Source organism: Tachyglossus aculeatus, chromosome 2 (assembly GCF_015852505.1).
Source record: "Tachyglossus aculeatus isolate mTacAcu1 chromosome 2, mTacAcu1.pri, whole genome shotgun sequence".
NCBI classification, from domain to species: domain Eukaryota; kingdom Metazoa; phylum Chordata; class Mammalia; order Monotremata; family Tachyglossidae; genus Tachyglossus; species Tachyglossus aculeatus.
The window spans coordinates 99,458,104-99,476,516 of record NC_052067.1 but is presented as its reverse complement, the minus strand read 5'-3'; the positions used below and the strand labels follow the sequence as shown (position 1 = coordinate 99,476,516).

General features: G+C 43.2%; 1 protein-coding gene across 1 annotated transcript in view; it reads right to left on the bottom strand.

The window, feature by feature from the left end:
* Window positions 1–18,413, bottom strand: part of ZUP1 (zinc finger containing ubiquitin peptidase 1) — a 44,794-nt gene that overhangs the window by 12,630 nt on the left and 13,751 nt on the right. The window contains exons 3-9 of the mRNA XM_038742096.1: window positions 16,874–16,984; window positions 13,787–13,908; window positions 9,390–9,558; window positions 8,806–8,994; window positions 7,383–7,548; window positions 5,171–5,322; window positions 3,407–3,624 (exon numbers count right to left, since the gene is read on the bottom strand). Coding sequence (XP_038598024.1) covers window positions 3,407–3,624; window positions 5,171–5,322; window positions 7,383–7,548; window positions 8,806–8,994; window positions 9,390–9,558; window positions 13,787–13,908; window positions 16,874–16,984 — 1,127 coding nt within the window. The remainder of the gene's footprint in view (window positions 1–3,406; window positions 3,625–5,170; window positions 5,323–7,382; window positions 7,549–8,805; window positions 8,995–9,389; window positions 9,559–13,786; window positions 13,909–16,873; window positions 16,985–18,413) is intronic.

Below are 18,413 nucleotides of genomic sequence, written 5' to 3'. Positions count from 1 at the left end.
GGGAAGGGATCCTGTTTACCAACTCTGATATATTGAACTTTCCCCAGCTCTTAGTATAGTACTCTGCACGAATTAAGCACTCAATAAATAATAATAATAATAATGATGGCATTTATTAAGCACTTACTATGTGCATAACACTGTTCTAAGCGCTGGGGAGGTTACAAGGTGATCAGGTTGTCCCACGGGGGGCTCACAGTCTTAATCCCCATTTTACAGATGAGGTAACTGAGGCATAGAGAAGCGAAGTGACTTGCCCAAAGTCACACAGCTGACAATTGGCAGAGACGGGATTTGAACCCATGACCTCTGACTCCAAAGCCTGTGCTCTTTCCCACTGAGCCATGCTGCTTCTCTAATATGATTGATAATTTAATATCAATAAATATGATTGGACTGATTGACTGAACTCAGGAGAGAGCTTATGAGTCATTATTAACTGTTCCTCTCTGCCACAGCAGCCAAAAAGGCCCACTGAATGTTGACCAGTACCACGAACGGGTAGAAAGCAAGACAATAGCCACAATTTTGCTACTACATAAGCTTCCAGCGCACACACACTTGGAATTCTGCATTCCTGTTGCCATAGTTTAGGAAGGAAGGAAGGAAGTTGAAAGGCATAGAAAGAGGCAGAAGATGATTGGCGGGGAGAATAGGGGAAAATTTCCTCAAGAGTAGGGTCAGGGCAAACATGAAATTATTGATCACTAAAATCCATTTTCATCTTAAATTTGGGCAGAAGAGGGCTGAGGGGAAATATGATTAAAGTCTACAGAATCCTCAAGAGTATGGTCAGGGAAAACAGAAAATTGCTGGTAACTAAAAGTTACCAGCGCTTAGTACAGTGCTCTGCACATAGTAAGCGCTCAATAAATACGATTGATTGATTGATTGATTCACATCATGACCGATCCATTCCTTCCAATGTGGTGAGGCCCAAATTGGAACAAACCAAAGGAAATACTTTTTCCACTCAGTAGATGATATGTGAAATGTGTTCTTGCACTGAGTTATGATGGCAAAAAATAGGAATGGGTTCAAAAGAGTTTTAGACAAATACATGGACAGGGGATTATAATGGATTATTACAGTGAAAGTTAGGGATACTGTATGGCCCATCCAGAGCCATTAAGATAGATGTCAAAGAAAACAACCATTAATAAGGCCTTCAAAAAAAAAAAAAAAACTTTTTGAATCCGAGAATGAATAGCAAAGTATTTGGACATGTGAAAAGAGACAGACATGGGTCAGAAAATAATTTTGGTATAGTCTGTATTGGACACAGCCTTATCAGGTTCCACAGAAAAGCAGCATGGCTTAGTGGAAAGAGCACAGGCTTCGGAGTCAGAGGTCATTCATTCAATCATATTTATTGAGCGCTTACTGCGTGCAGAGCACTGTACTAAGCGCTTGGGAAGTACAAGTTGGCAATGTATAGAGACGGTCCCTACCCAACAACAGGCTCACAGTCTAGAAGGGGGAGACAAACAACAAAACAAAAGAGGTCATGGGTTCTAATCCCAGCTCAACCACGTGTCAGCTGTGTAACTTTGGTTAAGTCACTTAACTTCTCTGTGCTCAGTTACCTCGTCTGTAAAATGGGGATTAAGATTGTCAGCCCCAAGTGGGACAACCTGATTACGCTGTTATCTACCCCAGTGCTTAGAACAGTGCTTGGCACATACTAAGCGATTAACAAATACTATTAGTACTATTATTATTATTATGTGGTCGTGATACTTTAAAAGGAGTATGGAAAACTGGAGAAGGTTCAAAGAAGAATGACTAAAAACAAAGAAGGATAGAACTGCGGAGTGATAATTGGCAATAGTAATACCCTCAAAAGCTTACTATGTAATAAGCATAGTTAGCTAGTCGGACTCCATCCTACAATCCAGATTTTTACAGATGAGGAAACTGGGGCCCAGAGAGGTTAAGTGACTTGCACCAGGTCACACAGCAGTGGCTGAATTAGGACTGGAACCCAGATTGGGAGCCCCATGTTGGATAGGGACTGTGTTCGACCTGATTAACTTATACCTACCCCAGGGCTTGACACACAATAAACACTACAATAAATATTCAAACCTTTCAAACCCCTCCCATTACAGTCACTTGCAAGCCTAAAATACACCAAATACTGTTTAACTTCAGATAAACCCGGCCCTGCCGCTTGTGTGCTGCGTGACCTTGGGCAAGTCACTTCACTCCTCTGTGCCTCAGTTACCTCATCTGTAAAACGGGGTTTGAGACTGTGAGCCCCTCATGGGACAGGGACTGTGTCCAACTCGATTTGCTTGTATCTACCCCAGTGCTTAGTACAGTGCCTGGCACATACTATGCACTTAACAAGTACCAATATAATTATTATTATGCCAAAACCTAAAACTAAAAGGAAACATGAAATGGTCTCTAAGCATTCAGCTATTGAAGACTGAATGTCACAGATTTATAAAAACATCAACTTCGAGAGGCTTTCCCATCTAAGCCCTCATTTCCTCTTTTCCCACTCCCTTCTGCATTGCCCCTGCACTTCAATCTATCAGTGGTATTTATTGAGTGCTTAGTATATGTAGAGCACTATACTGAACATTTAGGAGGCTATAATACAACAGCTGGCAGACACATTCTCTGCCCACAATGAGCTTAGCGTCTAGATGGGGAGACCAACATGAATATAAATCATTTATAATATAAAACTTAAAGATACGTACATGTGCACATGGATTGGCACCCTTTATTCACCCCTCCCTCAGCTCTTATGTACGCCTGCATAATTTCAATCTTTGTTATGCTATACTCTCCCAAGGGCTTAGAACAATGCTTAGCACTCAGTGAAGAAGCACAGGCCTGGGAATCAGAAAGACCTGATACTGATACTTGTACTTCCCAAGCGCTTAGTACAGTGCTCTGCACACAGTAAGCGCTCAATAAATACGATTGATTGATTGACCTGGGTTCTAATCCCAGCTCTGCCACTAGCCTGCTGTGCGACCCTGGGCAAGTTACGTCATTCCTCTGTGCCCCAGTTGCTTCATCGGTAAAATGGGGAATGTGAGCCACACGTGGGACAGGAATTACGTCCAAACTTACACCTTCCCCAGCGCTCCGTACAGTACCTGGCGCACTGTAAGCGCTTAACAAATACCATAAAAAAATAAAAATAAATAAGATTGATCGTTGGTCCCCATCAGGACTGCAGGTTCCAGGACGAAGACGATGAGAAATTCCCAAATACCTAAGAGAAACGTGCCTGCACACAGCAGGTGCTCGATTCATCCTGACGATGAAACGGAAAATGAGGAGGTGCTGAACGAAGGAAGAAAGAGACCGATAGCTGTTTCGGATTTTACCAATAAAAAGTCTCTTCCTACCCCATTTAAGCAATTTATTAATAGATACTTACGATTTTCTCCTCTGGGGAAAGGACACCATCCACTGACACTATCTGGTACTGTTTGTGCTTTAAACTGCCCACAAATCTCCGCACCAGCTTGAGACTGTTACCGTCAACATCTTGCTTTAACTTCTGCATTTCTTGGGCAGAGCAGCCTGGATCAAACACGAGCAAGCACAGGGTTCTGTTCTTCCCCTCTTCAATTCCGACAATAGTGCGGCTATGACCTGACAAAGGTAAAATGGCAGTAAATGTTACGTGATTAATAGACCTTCTCTGCAGAAGAACAGAACAATGCCAATTCTGGATCACCCTCTCTGTTCACTCATTCATTCAATCAATCAATCGTATTTACTGAGTGCTTACTGTGTGCAAAGCACTTTACTAAGCGCTTGGGAGAGTACAATAATAACAACAGACACATACCTGCCCACAACGAGTTCACAATCTAGAGGGGGAGACAGACATTAATATAAATAAATTCAATACAGATATGTTCTGTTCATCTAGCCCAAGATTAGGTCCCTGAAAGAGGTTCAGGGTGCTTGGAGGAATCGGGCAGAAGATAAAAGCGCTTGGTCCCTTCCATTCCCACCAAATAGGAGAACCCAGAAGCCACTGGTTCTAATCCCAGCTCTGCCACTTGTCTGTTGTGTGACCTTGGGCAAGCCACTTAACTTTTCTGGGCCTCAGTTACCTCACTTGTAAAATGGGGATTAAGACCGTGAGCCCCACTTGGGACAACCTTATTAGATACAAGAACAGTGCTTGGCACAAAGTAAGCGTTTAACAAATACCATTATTATTATCATTATTATTGTTGTTGCTGTTGTTATTATTAGCAGAGACGGGGCCAAGGGAGGGAACTGATTTGCTTGCAGTGATTGAGCATAATGTCGGGCAAGGCTTATGATTCCAGACTGTGTCAACACTTATTGCAAGACATGTGGCCAGATTTTACATACTGAGACTATCCATGAGTATCTTTATATGGAAACTGTCATATGGCCTAAGTACTTGTAACTAAGCAGGGTAAGTGTGGGGGCACAACAGAAATACTGCATTTACTGCCAAGATTTAGTCATAATTCTAATCATTTACTGCGGCCAAGTGGAAAGACCACGGACCTGTGAATCAGAGGACATGGGTTCTAATCCCAACTCTGCCACTTGACTGTTGTGTGACCTTGAGCAAGTCACTTTGCTTCTCTGTGCCTCATTTACCTCATCTGCAAAATGGGGATGAAGACTGTCAGCCCCATGTGAGAAAGGGACTATGTCCGACCTAATTATCTTGTATCTACTCCAGCACTTAGTATAGCACCTGGAACATAGGAAACGCTTAAATACCAATCAGTCAACCAAAATGAAGACTGCTAATACTATGTACAAATGAAAATAACCTCTCCTAATAAAGGGCCAAAGTTCACTGCCCATGGAGCCTTGGCTTTCCAGGGTATGTCACCTTTGGCTCAATTGTTCAATTGTATTTACTGAGTGCTTAATGTATGCAGAGCAGAGCACTGTTTTAAGCACTTGAGAGAGTACAATGTAACAATAAACAGATACATTCCCTGCCCACAACAAGCTTATGGGAATGGGGAATTAGGTCTACGCAGAGGAGACTAGAGAACTTCATAAGCCTTCCCACCCATTCCTAGGATTCTGACCTGTCACACACAAAAAAAAAACCAACAACAACAACAAAAAACCCTTTAAAGGTCTTTTGTATAAGTGTGAGAAAACCAGGAAGACCGATGGAGTTCACACTGACCTTGATGTTGAAGGTAGATGGGAGGTTTGGAAGAGCATACTACCTTGGGCCCTCCTTCTCTGCCTGCAGAGTAGTAGTCCAAAACCCATTCAAATAAGCGAGGGTGTGTGCCCAAAAGGCCGGTGGATTTGTGAAAGTCAATAATTCTACACCTAGAAGTCAATCCGTGAAAAAATATTGCTGAAAGCACAATTTTAATGTTAAACTACCTCTAAATCACCCTTGATAGTGAGTACCAAGAACCATATGCCCTTCTCTTCATGAGGCATCCAGGGATCAAAATAACTTCAGCCACTATTCTTTTATAACTTCTGCTACCAGCAGCCAACCCACCAAATAAGTAGTCCTGCTTCACAGTAGAGCAGAGATTTTAACATTGAAATTACACCTGGATACCTAGTTGTAATAAACATTCGGAATGGAATATAAGCACAAACACATTCCAATCAGGTCCATATATGGCCTCAGAGACTTCTGGCTTTCCCTTTCCCTATAGTAATAATAATGATGATGGCATTTGTAAAGTGCCTACTATGTGTCAAGCACTGTTCTAAGTGCTGGGGTAGAGACAGGATAATCAGGGTGGATAGAGGCCCTGCCCCATATGGGGCTCACAGTCTTCATCCCCATTTTACAGATGAGGCAAATGAAGCACAGAGAAGTGAAATGACTTGCCTACAGTCACACAGTAGACAAGTGGCAGAGCCGGGATTAAAACCCAGGTCCTAGAATCCGTGTCCTTCTGACTCCCAGCCCATGCTCTATTTACTAGACCATGCTGCTTCTCAAAAGCTCCTCTAAACTGGAGGATTTTTTTTTTAATAAAAGCATCAGTAAGAATACTGTGCTTTTTTCTAATTTTAAGAAAAAAAAATTCCTAAGAACATAATTCTTTCATTCTTACCACCTCAATTACAGTAATATCTTGCTGTAAGCAAAACTGTGATCACCTAGAGTGGTTACCAAATGTAGTTTTCACGTTACCCCGTAGGCAAAATGGCATCTGAATGAATAATGTTGATGCCTACCCTGCCGGGGGCTGAATGCCTAAAATTTATGGGACGGAGAAGACAGGAGCTCTTTTCCTTGGCAGGGGCCTACAGATACTCCCTCCTCCCCACACTCAATTAATTCAGAGTGAACAGTGCATTAGCAAATGATAAGGAAATGAAAATGTTCGCCTTTTCAGCATTTTTCGGCCACATGAAATACCCAAACAAATCATCAGCTCCCACATCTAGCAAGAGAATTGGAAAGCAGCATGCACCACATAAACTGCATTTGGATTTTCTCCCTTTATTCGCTCCACCCTCAGCCAAGGCATTTACATACATACACATAATTCATTTATATTGTCTGTCTGCCCCTCCAAACTGTAAGCTCCTTATGGGCAAGGAACATGTCCACCCACTCCGTTATACTGTACTCTCTCAAGTGCTTAGTACTGGGTACTCCACACATAGTAAGTGCTCAATAAATACAACTGATTGATAAATGTTTCATGTCTGAAAATGAAAGGTCTCTTTTCAAATGGTCCCTGGGAGAAGTGTGGAAAAACCATTCTGAACATGAGACAAAACAGTCCCAGTTTCTAAAGAGCCAGTCACAGTCAGTTTCCCACAAGGATTTCACGTTTCGAATATGACATTTGGTTAAAAATTTTTTTTTAAATCCATGAGGCTTTACTTTGATTCGGAACTGGCATCTTGTGGGTTGATTAGGTAAAACCCAGGCCAGAATAACAAATGCGGATATAGGACTGGAAGAAAATTCAGTCAACATGTCGTTATTGTCAGTAGAGGAGGTTTTCAAGGCTGGACTAATGACGCTAAGAAGCGGTACAAAATACCCAGTTCATAAAGAGCTGGTCACTAAGTAAATGCTTGATTGATCTGCTGGAGTTTCAATAGGGGAAAATTGAAACACACATGTATTCAGTGGAAAGTTTTAGAAGTTAAAATAGGGAGGTCACATTAAAAATGGGTGACCACAAAGTGCTTGAGGCATGCGAAGACAGACAAGCCAAAGTTAGCTCAACTCAGACCCTGGACTCTGAATTTCTCACTCAAAGCCGTGTTACAGAAGTTCACCATGGCAATTTAAAATAGAATATTTACCTTCTGGGTTCAGTTAAGGATTGGAAATTCAAAGGTAAACCTAAAGATTGGCAAAGCTGTAAAAGAGATATGGAAAATAATCTTTAGATACATACTTGAGCCTGAGCGAGGTAAGCAATGAATATATTTCACAGGCTCCGATCCAAGCTTTGGTCCCCTGTAACCTGTTATTGAGTTGAGAGGCTCCCTGAGGATCAAAACCTTCCTCCCATGCATCTTCAATCATAGACTGAAGCTTTGGAATGCAAGGAACTGACATATCTGAAATTATACAGAAAGTGTACACCTTTTACAGTCACCACATAACATTTTCAGGGCAGACAAGAAGCATTCTCTTTGTAACTGGGGGCACAGCTGCATTTGAAATTCACAAGCCCTAGTTTTACTACAGCCAAGGGGAATGCTTTTATTTAATTCACACGTGAAAAGATCTAGCACCTGTTCATCCCCAATCTGGTCACTTTCCTTAACCATTTCTCCATAGTCCTGGGTCATTCATTCAATCGTATTTATTAAGAGCTTACTGTTTGTAGAGCACTGTACTGAGTGCTTGGGAAGTACAAATCAGCAACACACAGAGACGGACCCTACCCAATAACGAACGGGCTCACAGTCTAGAACAACATAATCTTGCTTCAGATGAAACAGAAACTGTAATAAACTATCAGTGATGAATGCTGTGAAGTGACTTGCCCTATAGACCAAGTTACCTGACCATCATCATCATCAATGGCATTTACTGAGCGCTTACTGTGTGCGGAGCACAGATACTAACTTGAGGAAGATTAAGGTGGCATGGTCTCAGAATTCCAGAACATTTCAACGAGCCATTTGTCCTATCTGCTTCACTCCTTCCTGCAGCCTGAGCTCTTACTTTTCTATAAAGAGGCTTATAATAATAATATAATTATAATAATATTATAATAATAGGTTAATAATAATAATTCTGATATTTGTTAAGCACTTACTATGTCCCAGGTACCGTACTAAGCGCTGGGGTGGATACCAGGAAATCGGGTTGAGTACAGTCCCTGTCCCACGTGGGGTTCACAGTCTCAACCCCCATTTTACAGATGAGGTAACTGAGGCCCAGAGAAGTGAAGTGGCTTGCCCAAGGTCACCCAGCAGACGAGTGGCAGAGCCGGGATTAGAACCCATGACCTTCTGACTCCCAGGTTTGTGCTCTACCCACTATGCCAGAAAGAATGTTTTTTCAAAGAAGGTCTTGGGCTTGAGCGGCTAAAGTTTAAATTTATAAAGGGCCACCCCGAGCCTCTAAATTCAGCGAATGAGGTGGAGGAATACAGTAACAGCTGATGTGGAATCACAAAGCAGGGGGAGGTCCGTGCACAAAACGTACGCATGCACACACAAAGTCTTGCTTTCGTAAAAGCGTGTATTTTCCGTGATGCACGGGCCTATGTAGGTAGGCCTGGGCCTCTATTACTCAAAACTAGAAGGGTCTACATCCAAATTTTCCTGATCTCTGAACTCTACATGTAACTCCATTTGTCGTACCTTTCAGACAGTCTTTATAGGCATCATTTCGTAATAGGGACGAAAGGAGCATTTGGAAATTTCTGTAGCCACAACCCCAACCTTTGTCTCCTAAAGACGAATGGAAGTGATCCACTTCCATGGAAAGCCAGACACGACGAACGTCTCGGAGATCGTTCTGATAGCACCTATGTAAGGCCTCGATAATCCCTGAAGGAAAGAAAATATAGAAAGCGCAGAGTGAGTTCCTTGCTAAAGACTAGGCAGGGAACTCATATACACAGATGGTAAGAGAAATCTCACAAAGACTACTAAAAGTGGAGCCACCGAAAAGGCTGGCTACTTTGTTTCTGCCTTTGTGGCTGATCCAACGAGAACCTGTGGTTACTGAAATGCTACAGACAAAAATTCATTAGTGACCAGGGTACAAGGGCCCAGGTTCAAGTGTATAACATTACAAAGAGAAATGTTTTCAGTCCTAACATAAAAATGATTTCAAATAGGGGAGCAATTTTATGATTTTCCCTGGCTGAATTTCCAATGGTGACCTGGAAATCCAAGGTCACCACACGTGTGTGCCCTTGAACGGGGCACGAAGGACTCACCCGATGTTCTTGTTTTTCCATCGTCAACGCCAAAAGCTAATGACTCCATCATCTCGGCTTTCCGCTTGTGAAATTCTGAAGGCTGCATCCTGCCCCTGCCCACTTCTAGTTCCATGTTTCGCAGCTGCTGCTGCTTGTATCCTCCAGAGCTGTCCAGGCCATACTGCCTCTAATAGAAAGAAACACGAATAACTCGCTACATCGGGGGCTGGTGCTGCCATTTCACGCAGCGCTTCCCACGACGCTGAGACAACACAAGACGGATGAGCAGCAGAAAGGCTCCTGGGCACTTTAGGTGAGCTGGGGTTGCAGATATAGGTCTTTCACTCAACTGGGCCATTTATTCATTCATTCAATTGTATTTATTGAGCTCTGAGAGCACTGTCCTAAGCACTTGGGAGAGTACAACAGTACAACACATTCCCTTCCCACAACGAGTTTACTGCTGACAGGCCAGTCAAGAGACTAGCTAACTTACATCCTTGGCTTCTGGATACTGGCAGTGTTGCTCTCAGAAAACACGGGCAAGTCACTTAACTTCTCTGTGCCTCAGTTCCCTCAACTACCAAATGAGTATTCAATACCTGTTCTCCCTCCTACTTAGACGGTGAAGACCCATATTGGACCTGATTATCTTTTATCTACCCCAGTGCTTGACACATAATAATAATAATAATGGCATTTATTAACCGCTTACTATGTGGGAAACACTGTTCTAAGCACTGGTGAGGTTACAAGGTGATCAGGTTGTCCCTCGGGGGGCTCACAGTCTTCATCCCCATTTTACAGGTGAGGCCCAGAGAAGTGAAGTGACTCGCCCAAAGTCACACAGCTGACAAGTGGCGGAGCCGGGATTTGAACCCATGACCACTGACTCCAAAGCCCGGGCTCTTTCCACTGAGCCACGCTGCTTCTCTTAAATAGTAAGCGCTCACCAAATACCACAATTGTTATTATTATTACTACAAAACAAATGGGTACTTTTATCCAAAATTCTCCCATGGCTGAGCTAGTTTGAACATGGAATAAACATTCTGGGTATCAACTATTGAATGCACAATTACCAATGTGCTCATTACCAATGTAGTAACATGCTGCTAGAAAGCACATCACCTGAGAACAAAACGTGGTCATTTTGGCTGGACGACCCTCCTGGCGGGACCTGCCTTTTCTAGAAGACTTAAGTCTAAAAGGTCTAGATGGTTTGCAGGTTGTCATTGCTGTACATATGGAAGTTGAAGCTGTGGGAGCGAATGAGCTCCCCAAGGGAGTGGGTGTAGATTGAGAATTGACGGGGTCACAGAACTGAGCCTTGAGGCATCCCACAGTTAGAGGGTGGGAAGCAGAGGAGCAAGAGAAAAATTGAGAAGGAATGGTCACAGACATAGGAGGAGAACCAGGAAAGGAGAGTGTTGGTGAAGCAAAAACCCCACACTGAACAGGAAAAATACCACTTGGAAAAAAGTATGCCTTAAAGCTCACACTGCTTTGCTTCTAATTAATTGAAATGCATATACTAGAGTACTGTTGGCTGTATAACATGCTCAAATACTGCAGCACCTGTGGAAGCAAAGTATTCCAAACTTTTAAAGATCTTGTTTTTGTCCCATCCCTGGGACCTTATCTCCATTTCATGGGAGAAGAAATTAAGCAGCAGGTCAGGGACCAGTGACCTTTTTTCTGGGTTTTACCAGGAATTCTGCCAAACCTAAGATTTCAAAACCCCTACACTTTACTCTCCAATTCACGAGTCTCTCTAGCGTGTCCTTCCAAATCATTCCTGAACCTGCCAACTGGCGGGCATTACTGGAGTGGAGGCTAGCTGATCTTGGCTTATGCGTGGGTTTCCGCAAGAATTCCCAGGATGTAACTGCATTCCAAGCTGAATTGACAGGCTTGGAAATCGCCTATCGGAAGTTTGTAACTTCAGGTGAGAGCCTGATGTTATTTTTCCCATTATAAGCCTGGCAGCCCCCGGCAGCCATCAGTGCCTTCCCACTTCAGGCAAGCTCTCCCCAGCCACAACCTGGGGCTAGGACCTGCTTGGAATCCACCAAGCCAGTCCCTCCCCGAGACGACACAGTTGAGTTCCCCCCGCTGCCGTGGGCACAGGACTAGGGGATGGCTTGATGTCAATGTCGATCTGACATCATCCGAAATTTGGACCAGGAATCACCACGATCCAGGATCTTTTTCCTAACTCTATGGCAAGAAGTCAGGGTTCTAGCACTGTCTTTCCTCACTGGAAAACCAGAAAGAACCCGACTTCTATCCCCCGCCTGAAAGCTGGACGATGCATCAACCACAAGGAGTTCCTTACAGACTGGAACTCCATAAATCAATCAACCGTATTTATTGAGCGCTTACTGTGTGCAGATTGCTGTACTAAGCGCTTGGGAAGTACAAGTTGGCAACATATAGAGACAGTCCCTACCCAACGGTGGGCTCACAGTCTAAAAAGTGGGCTCACAGTCTAAAAACACAAACACAGTCCCCCTTCTCAGGAGTTGTTTTCTCAGAAAAGGTAGGACAAAGAAAATCCAGTTCACCTTAGCAAAAACGGAAGATTGGATTACTATCCTATGGTGTTGGCCAGGACCGGAGGGAGAGGAGCATTGAAGAAAGAGACAGCAGGAAAATAATGTCACTGATCACAACAAAATGGGGGGAAATTCCAGCATAAGTGCATAAGTTAACAAGTGAATGCACCTAGAAACTGTCTGTACCAGAAAGTCCTAGAGAAATCAGCGAGGGGGTAGGTAGAGTAAGAAAAGGAAAACAGGGGAAAGAGGGTAAACATCAAATAAGGGAGAAATTACAGAAATAAAACTGCCTTCTTTACATCAGTAATACAAATGAATGTGAGAGGTAGAACCAGGCCTGCTGAAATCCAAGATTTGGTCTAGACTGTAAGCTCGTTGTGAGCGGGTAAAGGGGCTACTCTGTTATATAGTATTCTCTAAAGCACTTAGTACAGGGCTCTGCACAAAGTAAGCACTCAACAGATATCAATCGGCTGACATATTCGTGATTGCCCACGCACTGCAAACTTTTGGCACAAAAACAGAAGACGGAACACGTGTACTGGCTAGATCACAAAGTACAGCTACTTTGTGTTATTCAAATATTTGTAGTTTATAACGACATTACAAAATTCCATCACTACAGAGAAGCAGCGTGGCTCAGTGGAAAAGAGCACGGGCTCTGGAGTCAAAGGTCATGGGCTCAAATCCCAGCTCCACCAATTGTCAGCTGTATGACTTTGGGCAAGTCACTTAACTTCTCTGTGCCTCAGTGACCTCATCTGTAAAATGGGGATTAAGACTGTGAGCCCCCCATGGGACACCCTGATCACCTTGTAACCTCCCCAGTGCTTAGAACAGTGCTTTGCAGGTAGTAAGCGCTTAATAAATGCCATCATTATTACTATTATTACATCAGGGAACAACAAGACCTAAGAGAAATAGGCCTAGGCCGCAAGTAGGAGGCCTACTGCTGTGAGCCCCATGTGAGACCTGATTTTTATCTGACCTCATTATCTTACATTTACCCCAGTGCTTAGTACGATTCTTGGCCCACATTAAGCACTTCAATAGCGCAATTACTATTATTGGGTTGCAAAAATTATGTGGAGAAATTGGGGTAGTTAGAATAACCACAGTAGTTTTCAGGCTCCTCTAGCCAGGACTGCCCTGGGTCCAATCTGCTATAAAGAACCCAACATTTTAGATGTCGTCTAGATTGCTCTCTTTTTCCCACTTGCTGGTAGATGCAGTGAAGGAGAGAGCAAGATGGTAATAATAATAATAATAATAATGGCATTTATTAAGTGCTTACTATGTGGAAAGCACTGTTCTAAGCGCCGGGGAGGTTACAAAGTGATCAGGTTGTCCCACGGGGGGCTCACAGTCTTAATCTCCATTTTACAGATGAAGTAACTGAGGCCCAGAGAAGTTAAGTGACTTGCCCAAAGTCACACAGCTGACAATTGGCAGAGCTGGGATTCGAACCCATGATCTCTGACTCCAAAGCCCGGGCTCTTTCCACTGAGCCACGCTGCTTCTCTGTCAGTACCCCTGACTCCTTGCTCATACCCTTTTTGTGTTTGTGGCATTTCTTAAGCGCTTACTCTGGGCCAGACTCTGTACTAAGTGCTGGAGTAGATATGAGGTAATCCAGTTGGTCATGGTTCCTGTCTCACATGGGGCTCACAGTCTTAATCCCCATTTTACAGATAAAGTAATACGCACGGAGAAGTGAAGTGACTGGCCCAAAGTCACACAATGGACAAGTGGCAGAGCCTGGATTAGAAACCAAGTCCTTGTGACACTCCATCTACTAGGCCTTGCTGCTTCCCTATTTTCTATGAAGAATGGCTAAATTTTCCGTTTTTGAACCTGTAGTTTCTGGAACTCTTCCATCTCCTGTCTTGATTCTTCATACTTTCTTTGCCTGTCTTCTTCCTCCTGGAGTTGTTGAGCCAATTTCAGATCACTTGAGCATCCATCTCTGTCCCCACCTGGCAATGATGTTTAAGATACAGGGTAAAGAAAAATAGAAAAAAAAAAGTCACAGTAAAATAAAGTACCAGAAGTCACAAAGCTTCATTTTAAAAATACCTCCAGTTGATAAAGTTTGTCTCTGTAATATTAAACTAGTCACTAAAGAGAGCCAGATACCTCAACAGAGCACTATAATACATGACAACAGGAAGCCTGGGAGCTCTGAAATTGAATAAATGGACTTCTGAAGTCACACATTGAATTTCACTGTTATAATAAGATGTGGCAATAAATGGTCATCTGAAATTACATTAAAATTCTGTCAGACATGGAAGCACAAGGTGCAAACTTCTTTTGAAAAGCAATCAATTTAGAAATGTACATAGAAGAAGAAGAAGAAGAAGAAAAAGAAGGAAGAAGGAAGGAGAAGAAGGAAGGAGAAGAAGGAAGGAGAAGAAGGAAGGAGAAGGAAGGAGAAGAAGGAAGAGGAAGAAGGAAGAGGAAGAAGGAAGAAGAAGGAAGAGGAAGAAGGAAGAGGAAGAAGGAGGAAGAAGAAGAAGAAGAAGAAGGAGGAGGAGGAGGAGGAGGAGGAGGAGAAGGAGAAGAGGAGAAGAAGAAGAGGAAGAAGAAAAGAAGAAGAAGAAAGAAGAAGAAGAAAGAAGAAAAAGAAGAAAGAAGAAAGAAGAAGAAAGAAGAAAGAAGAAGAAAGAAGAAAGAAGAAGAAAGAAGAAAGAAGAAGAAAGAAGAAGAAGAAAGAAGAAAAAGAAAGAAGAAAGAAGAAGAAGAAAGAAGAAGAAGAAAGAAGAAGAAGAAAGAAGGAGAAGAAAGAAGAAGAAAGAAGGAAGAAGGAGGAAGGAGGAAGGAGGAAGAAGGAAGAAGGAAGAAGAAAGAAGAAGAGAAGCAGCGTGGCTCAATGGAAAGAGCCCGGGCTTTGGAGTCAGAGGTCATGGGTTCAAATCCTGGCTCCGCCAATTGTCAGCTGTGCGACTTTGGGCAAGTCACTTCACGTCTCTGTGCCTCCGTTCCCTCATCTGTAAAATGAGGATTAAGACTGTGAGCCCCCTGTGGGACAATCTGATCACCTTGTAACCTCCCCAGCGCTTAGAACAGTGCTTTGCACATAGTAAGTGCTTAATAAATGCCATCATTATTATTATTACAAGAATGAAAATAAAGAGAGGCATTAAAGCAGGAGAACCCATAATTTAAGAAGTGGAGTTGCTTGGGAGTTTAGATGCAGCCCTGTATAATAATAATAATAATAATAATAATAATAATAATAATAATAATAATGTTGATATTTGTTTAGGTGCTATGTGCCAAGCACTGTTCTAAGCACTGGGGTAGATACAAGGTAATCAGGTTGTCCCATGTAGGGCTCACAGTCTTCATCCCCATTTTACAGATGAGGGAACTGAGGCACAGAGAAGTGACTGGCCCAGCATCACACGGCTGACAAGTGGCGAAGGCGGGATTAGAACCCACGACCTCTGACTCCCAAGCCACACCTCTTTCCATTAAGCCACGCTTCTTCCTATATCAGGAAGGAGGATGCAGCCTAGTGGAAAGAACATGGGCCTGGGAATCAGAGGGCCTGGATTCTAATTCCGGCTCTGTCGGTTGCTTGCTGTCTGACCCAAAGGTGTGTCTCATACAGTGCTTTGCACACAGTAAGCACTCAATAAATACGATTGATTGATTGATCGATTAAATAGTTACTCTTCCTCCTTTTTAGATTGTGAGCCCCATGTGGGACAGGATTTACGCTCAACCTGATTAATTTGTATCTACCTCGGCACTTAGAACAGTGCTCGACACCCAGTAAGTGTTTCAATAGCAATAATAATGATTATCATTATTATTATTATTATTATTGTTGTTGTGGTTAACCTTCCAAAATCCCATCAGGTTTTCAGATTATAAATGCAGGTAACGAAGCTGCATGGTCTAGTGGAAAGAGCTTAGGCCCAGGAGGCAGAGGACCTTACTCCGGCTCCGCCACTTATCTGATGTGTGACCTTGAGCAAGTCACATCACTTTTCTGCGCCTCAGTTATCTCATCTGCAGAATAGGCATTAAGACCCTGAGCCCTGTGGGAGGCAAGGAACGTGTCCAACCTGATTATCGGGTGTTTACCCCAGCACTTAGGACGGTGCCTGGCATGCAAGGCTTAAATACTATAAAAATCAGGTATCAACAATGTTAGATCTTCTTTCACACGAGAGAAGCTGAATGCCAGTGACATGCACATAGGTGTCCCCGCCACCCCCAGAAACACTCCCAAATCACCTACCAAGCAGTTACCTTAGCGATCCTCCCTGGGCCTGGTAAGCCACTAAGGGCAGCTCTACGGATAATAATAATAATAATAATAATAATAATAATAATAATAATAATAATAATAATGATGGCATTTGTTAAGCGCTATGTGAAGAGCACTGTTCTAAGCGCGGGGGGGATACAGGGTGATCAGGTTGTCCCACGTGGGGCTCACAGTCTTAACCCCCGTTTTGCGGATGAGGGAACTGAGGCTCAGAGAAGTTAAGTGACTTGCCCAAGGTCACACAGCAGACATGTGGCGGAGCCGGGATTCGAACCCATGACCTCTGACTCCAAAGCCCGGGCTCTTTCCACTGAGCCACGCTGCTTCTCCGGATCACCTTTTCCCACCTGAAAACAATCCAGTTTCTGCAAAGCTGGACTGAAGAGACGTGAAGTAACTCGCCCAAGGTGTCACACAGCCGACACGGGGCAGAGCCGGAATTAGAACCCAGGTCCTTCAGACTCACAGGCCTGTGCTCTATCCACTAGGCCCACACTGCTCCTTGGCTCTCGAATGTGAAGGACCGATATTTAAAATGATAATCCAGGATTTGTGGTTCAAGCCAGAAATTGCTTTTTTTCCCCCCTCATGTTTTAAGAGCCCGGTGGTAAGGTGCTAAAAGTTCTTAGCGATATTAAAGTTTTCATTGTTCATCTTACCTTCTGCAAAGCTGCTTTCTTCGATATGCAAGTCCACATGTTCCCGGAGAATCTGGTAATTTGTGCAAACCAGTCTACACATTGGACATTCATAGTGATGTTGACCACTGCCTGCATTTGAGACAGAGTTCTTATCAGTTTGGCTTAATCAGTTTCACCACTGTTGATTATCTTAAATCCTTAATCAAAACTGTTTAAATTTCTTTCTAAAGTAGAGGTTTGCCCTCCACTTACACAATCGCCGCCCTTTCCAGTCCGTCCTTCTCCCTATCTCTCCAGAGGAGACACAATCAGCTTTCAACTGTTTGAATTCATGAGACACAAATGTTTCAGAGAAGTAAAGAAAAATGGGTTTGGCTCCCTCAATAGGAACAAGCCTAATTGTGTTGCCATATCTCCAAATAAATATCTTCTTGCGATTATCCAAACTAAAGATAACCCAAGTAACAGTTTTCCATTACATATACACCTGTGTGCATGCCTGCCCTTCGTATTAGATGACATCACAGAGGTGAAATATTACCCATGCCTACGAACGTGCCTGAAAAGTTCAGTATGGGATTTAAACACATGTTCTTGCGTTGTTTTTAAGTAAAGATAGATCCTTTTTGTGCTAGTACAGGGACTGGCAACCTTTCCGTGTAAAAGGGCCAAATTAAAATGAACCCCTTGACCGACAGGTGTTCAAAGAACAATTATATGATTCATGTGACATCAATACATCACTCTGCATACAGCACACTATAATGACATCACCATGCCATGTGGTGCTTTTTTTTTATTTTTGTGGTATTTGTTAAGCACTTACTATATGTCAGGCATTGTAATAAGCGCTAATTATATGATGCATGCCCCCCCCCATAATGTGACATCAATGCATCACTCTGCACTCTGCATACAGCACAATATAATGACATCACTGTGCCATGTGGTGCTTTTATTAATTTTTGCGGTATTTGTTAAGCACTTACGATGTGTCAGGCATTGTAATAAGCGCTGGGTAGATACATCATCATCATCATCATCATCATCAATCGTATTTATTGAGCGCTTACTGTGTGCAGAGCACTGTACTAAGCGCTTGGGAAGTACAAATTGGCAACATATAGAGACAGTCCCTACCCACCAGTGGGCTCACAGTCTAAAAGGGGGAGACAAAGAACAAAACCAAACATACTAACAAATTAAAATAAATAGAATAGATATGTACAAGTAAAATAGAGTAATAAATATGTACACACTAATCAGGTTGGACACAGTCCACGTCCCACATGGGGCTCACGGTCTTAATCCCCATTTCACAGATGAGGTAACTGAGGCACAGAGAAGTGAAGCGACTTGCCCATGGTCACCCGTCAGACGACCGGCAGAGCCGGGATTAGAACCCAGGTCCTTCTGACTTTCCAGGCCCCTGTTTCTATCCGCGAGAGCACACTGCTTCTCCTCACCCGCTGCTTCGTAGCAACAGTTGTCGCTGCTTCCCGGGAAGAGAGAAGGGCTGACTCTGGCCGGGGTCAGTCTGATCCCCTTCCCCAGGAGC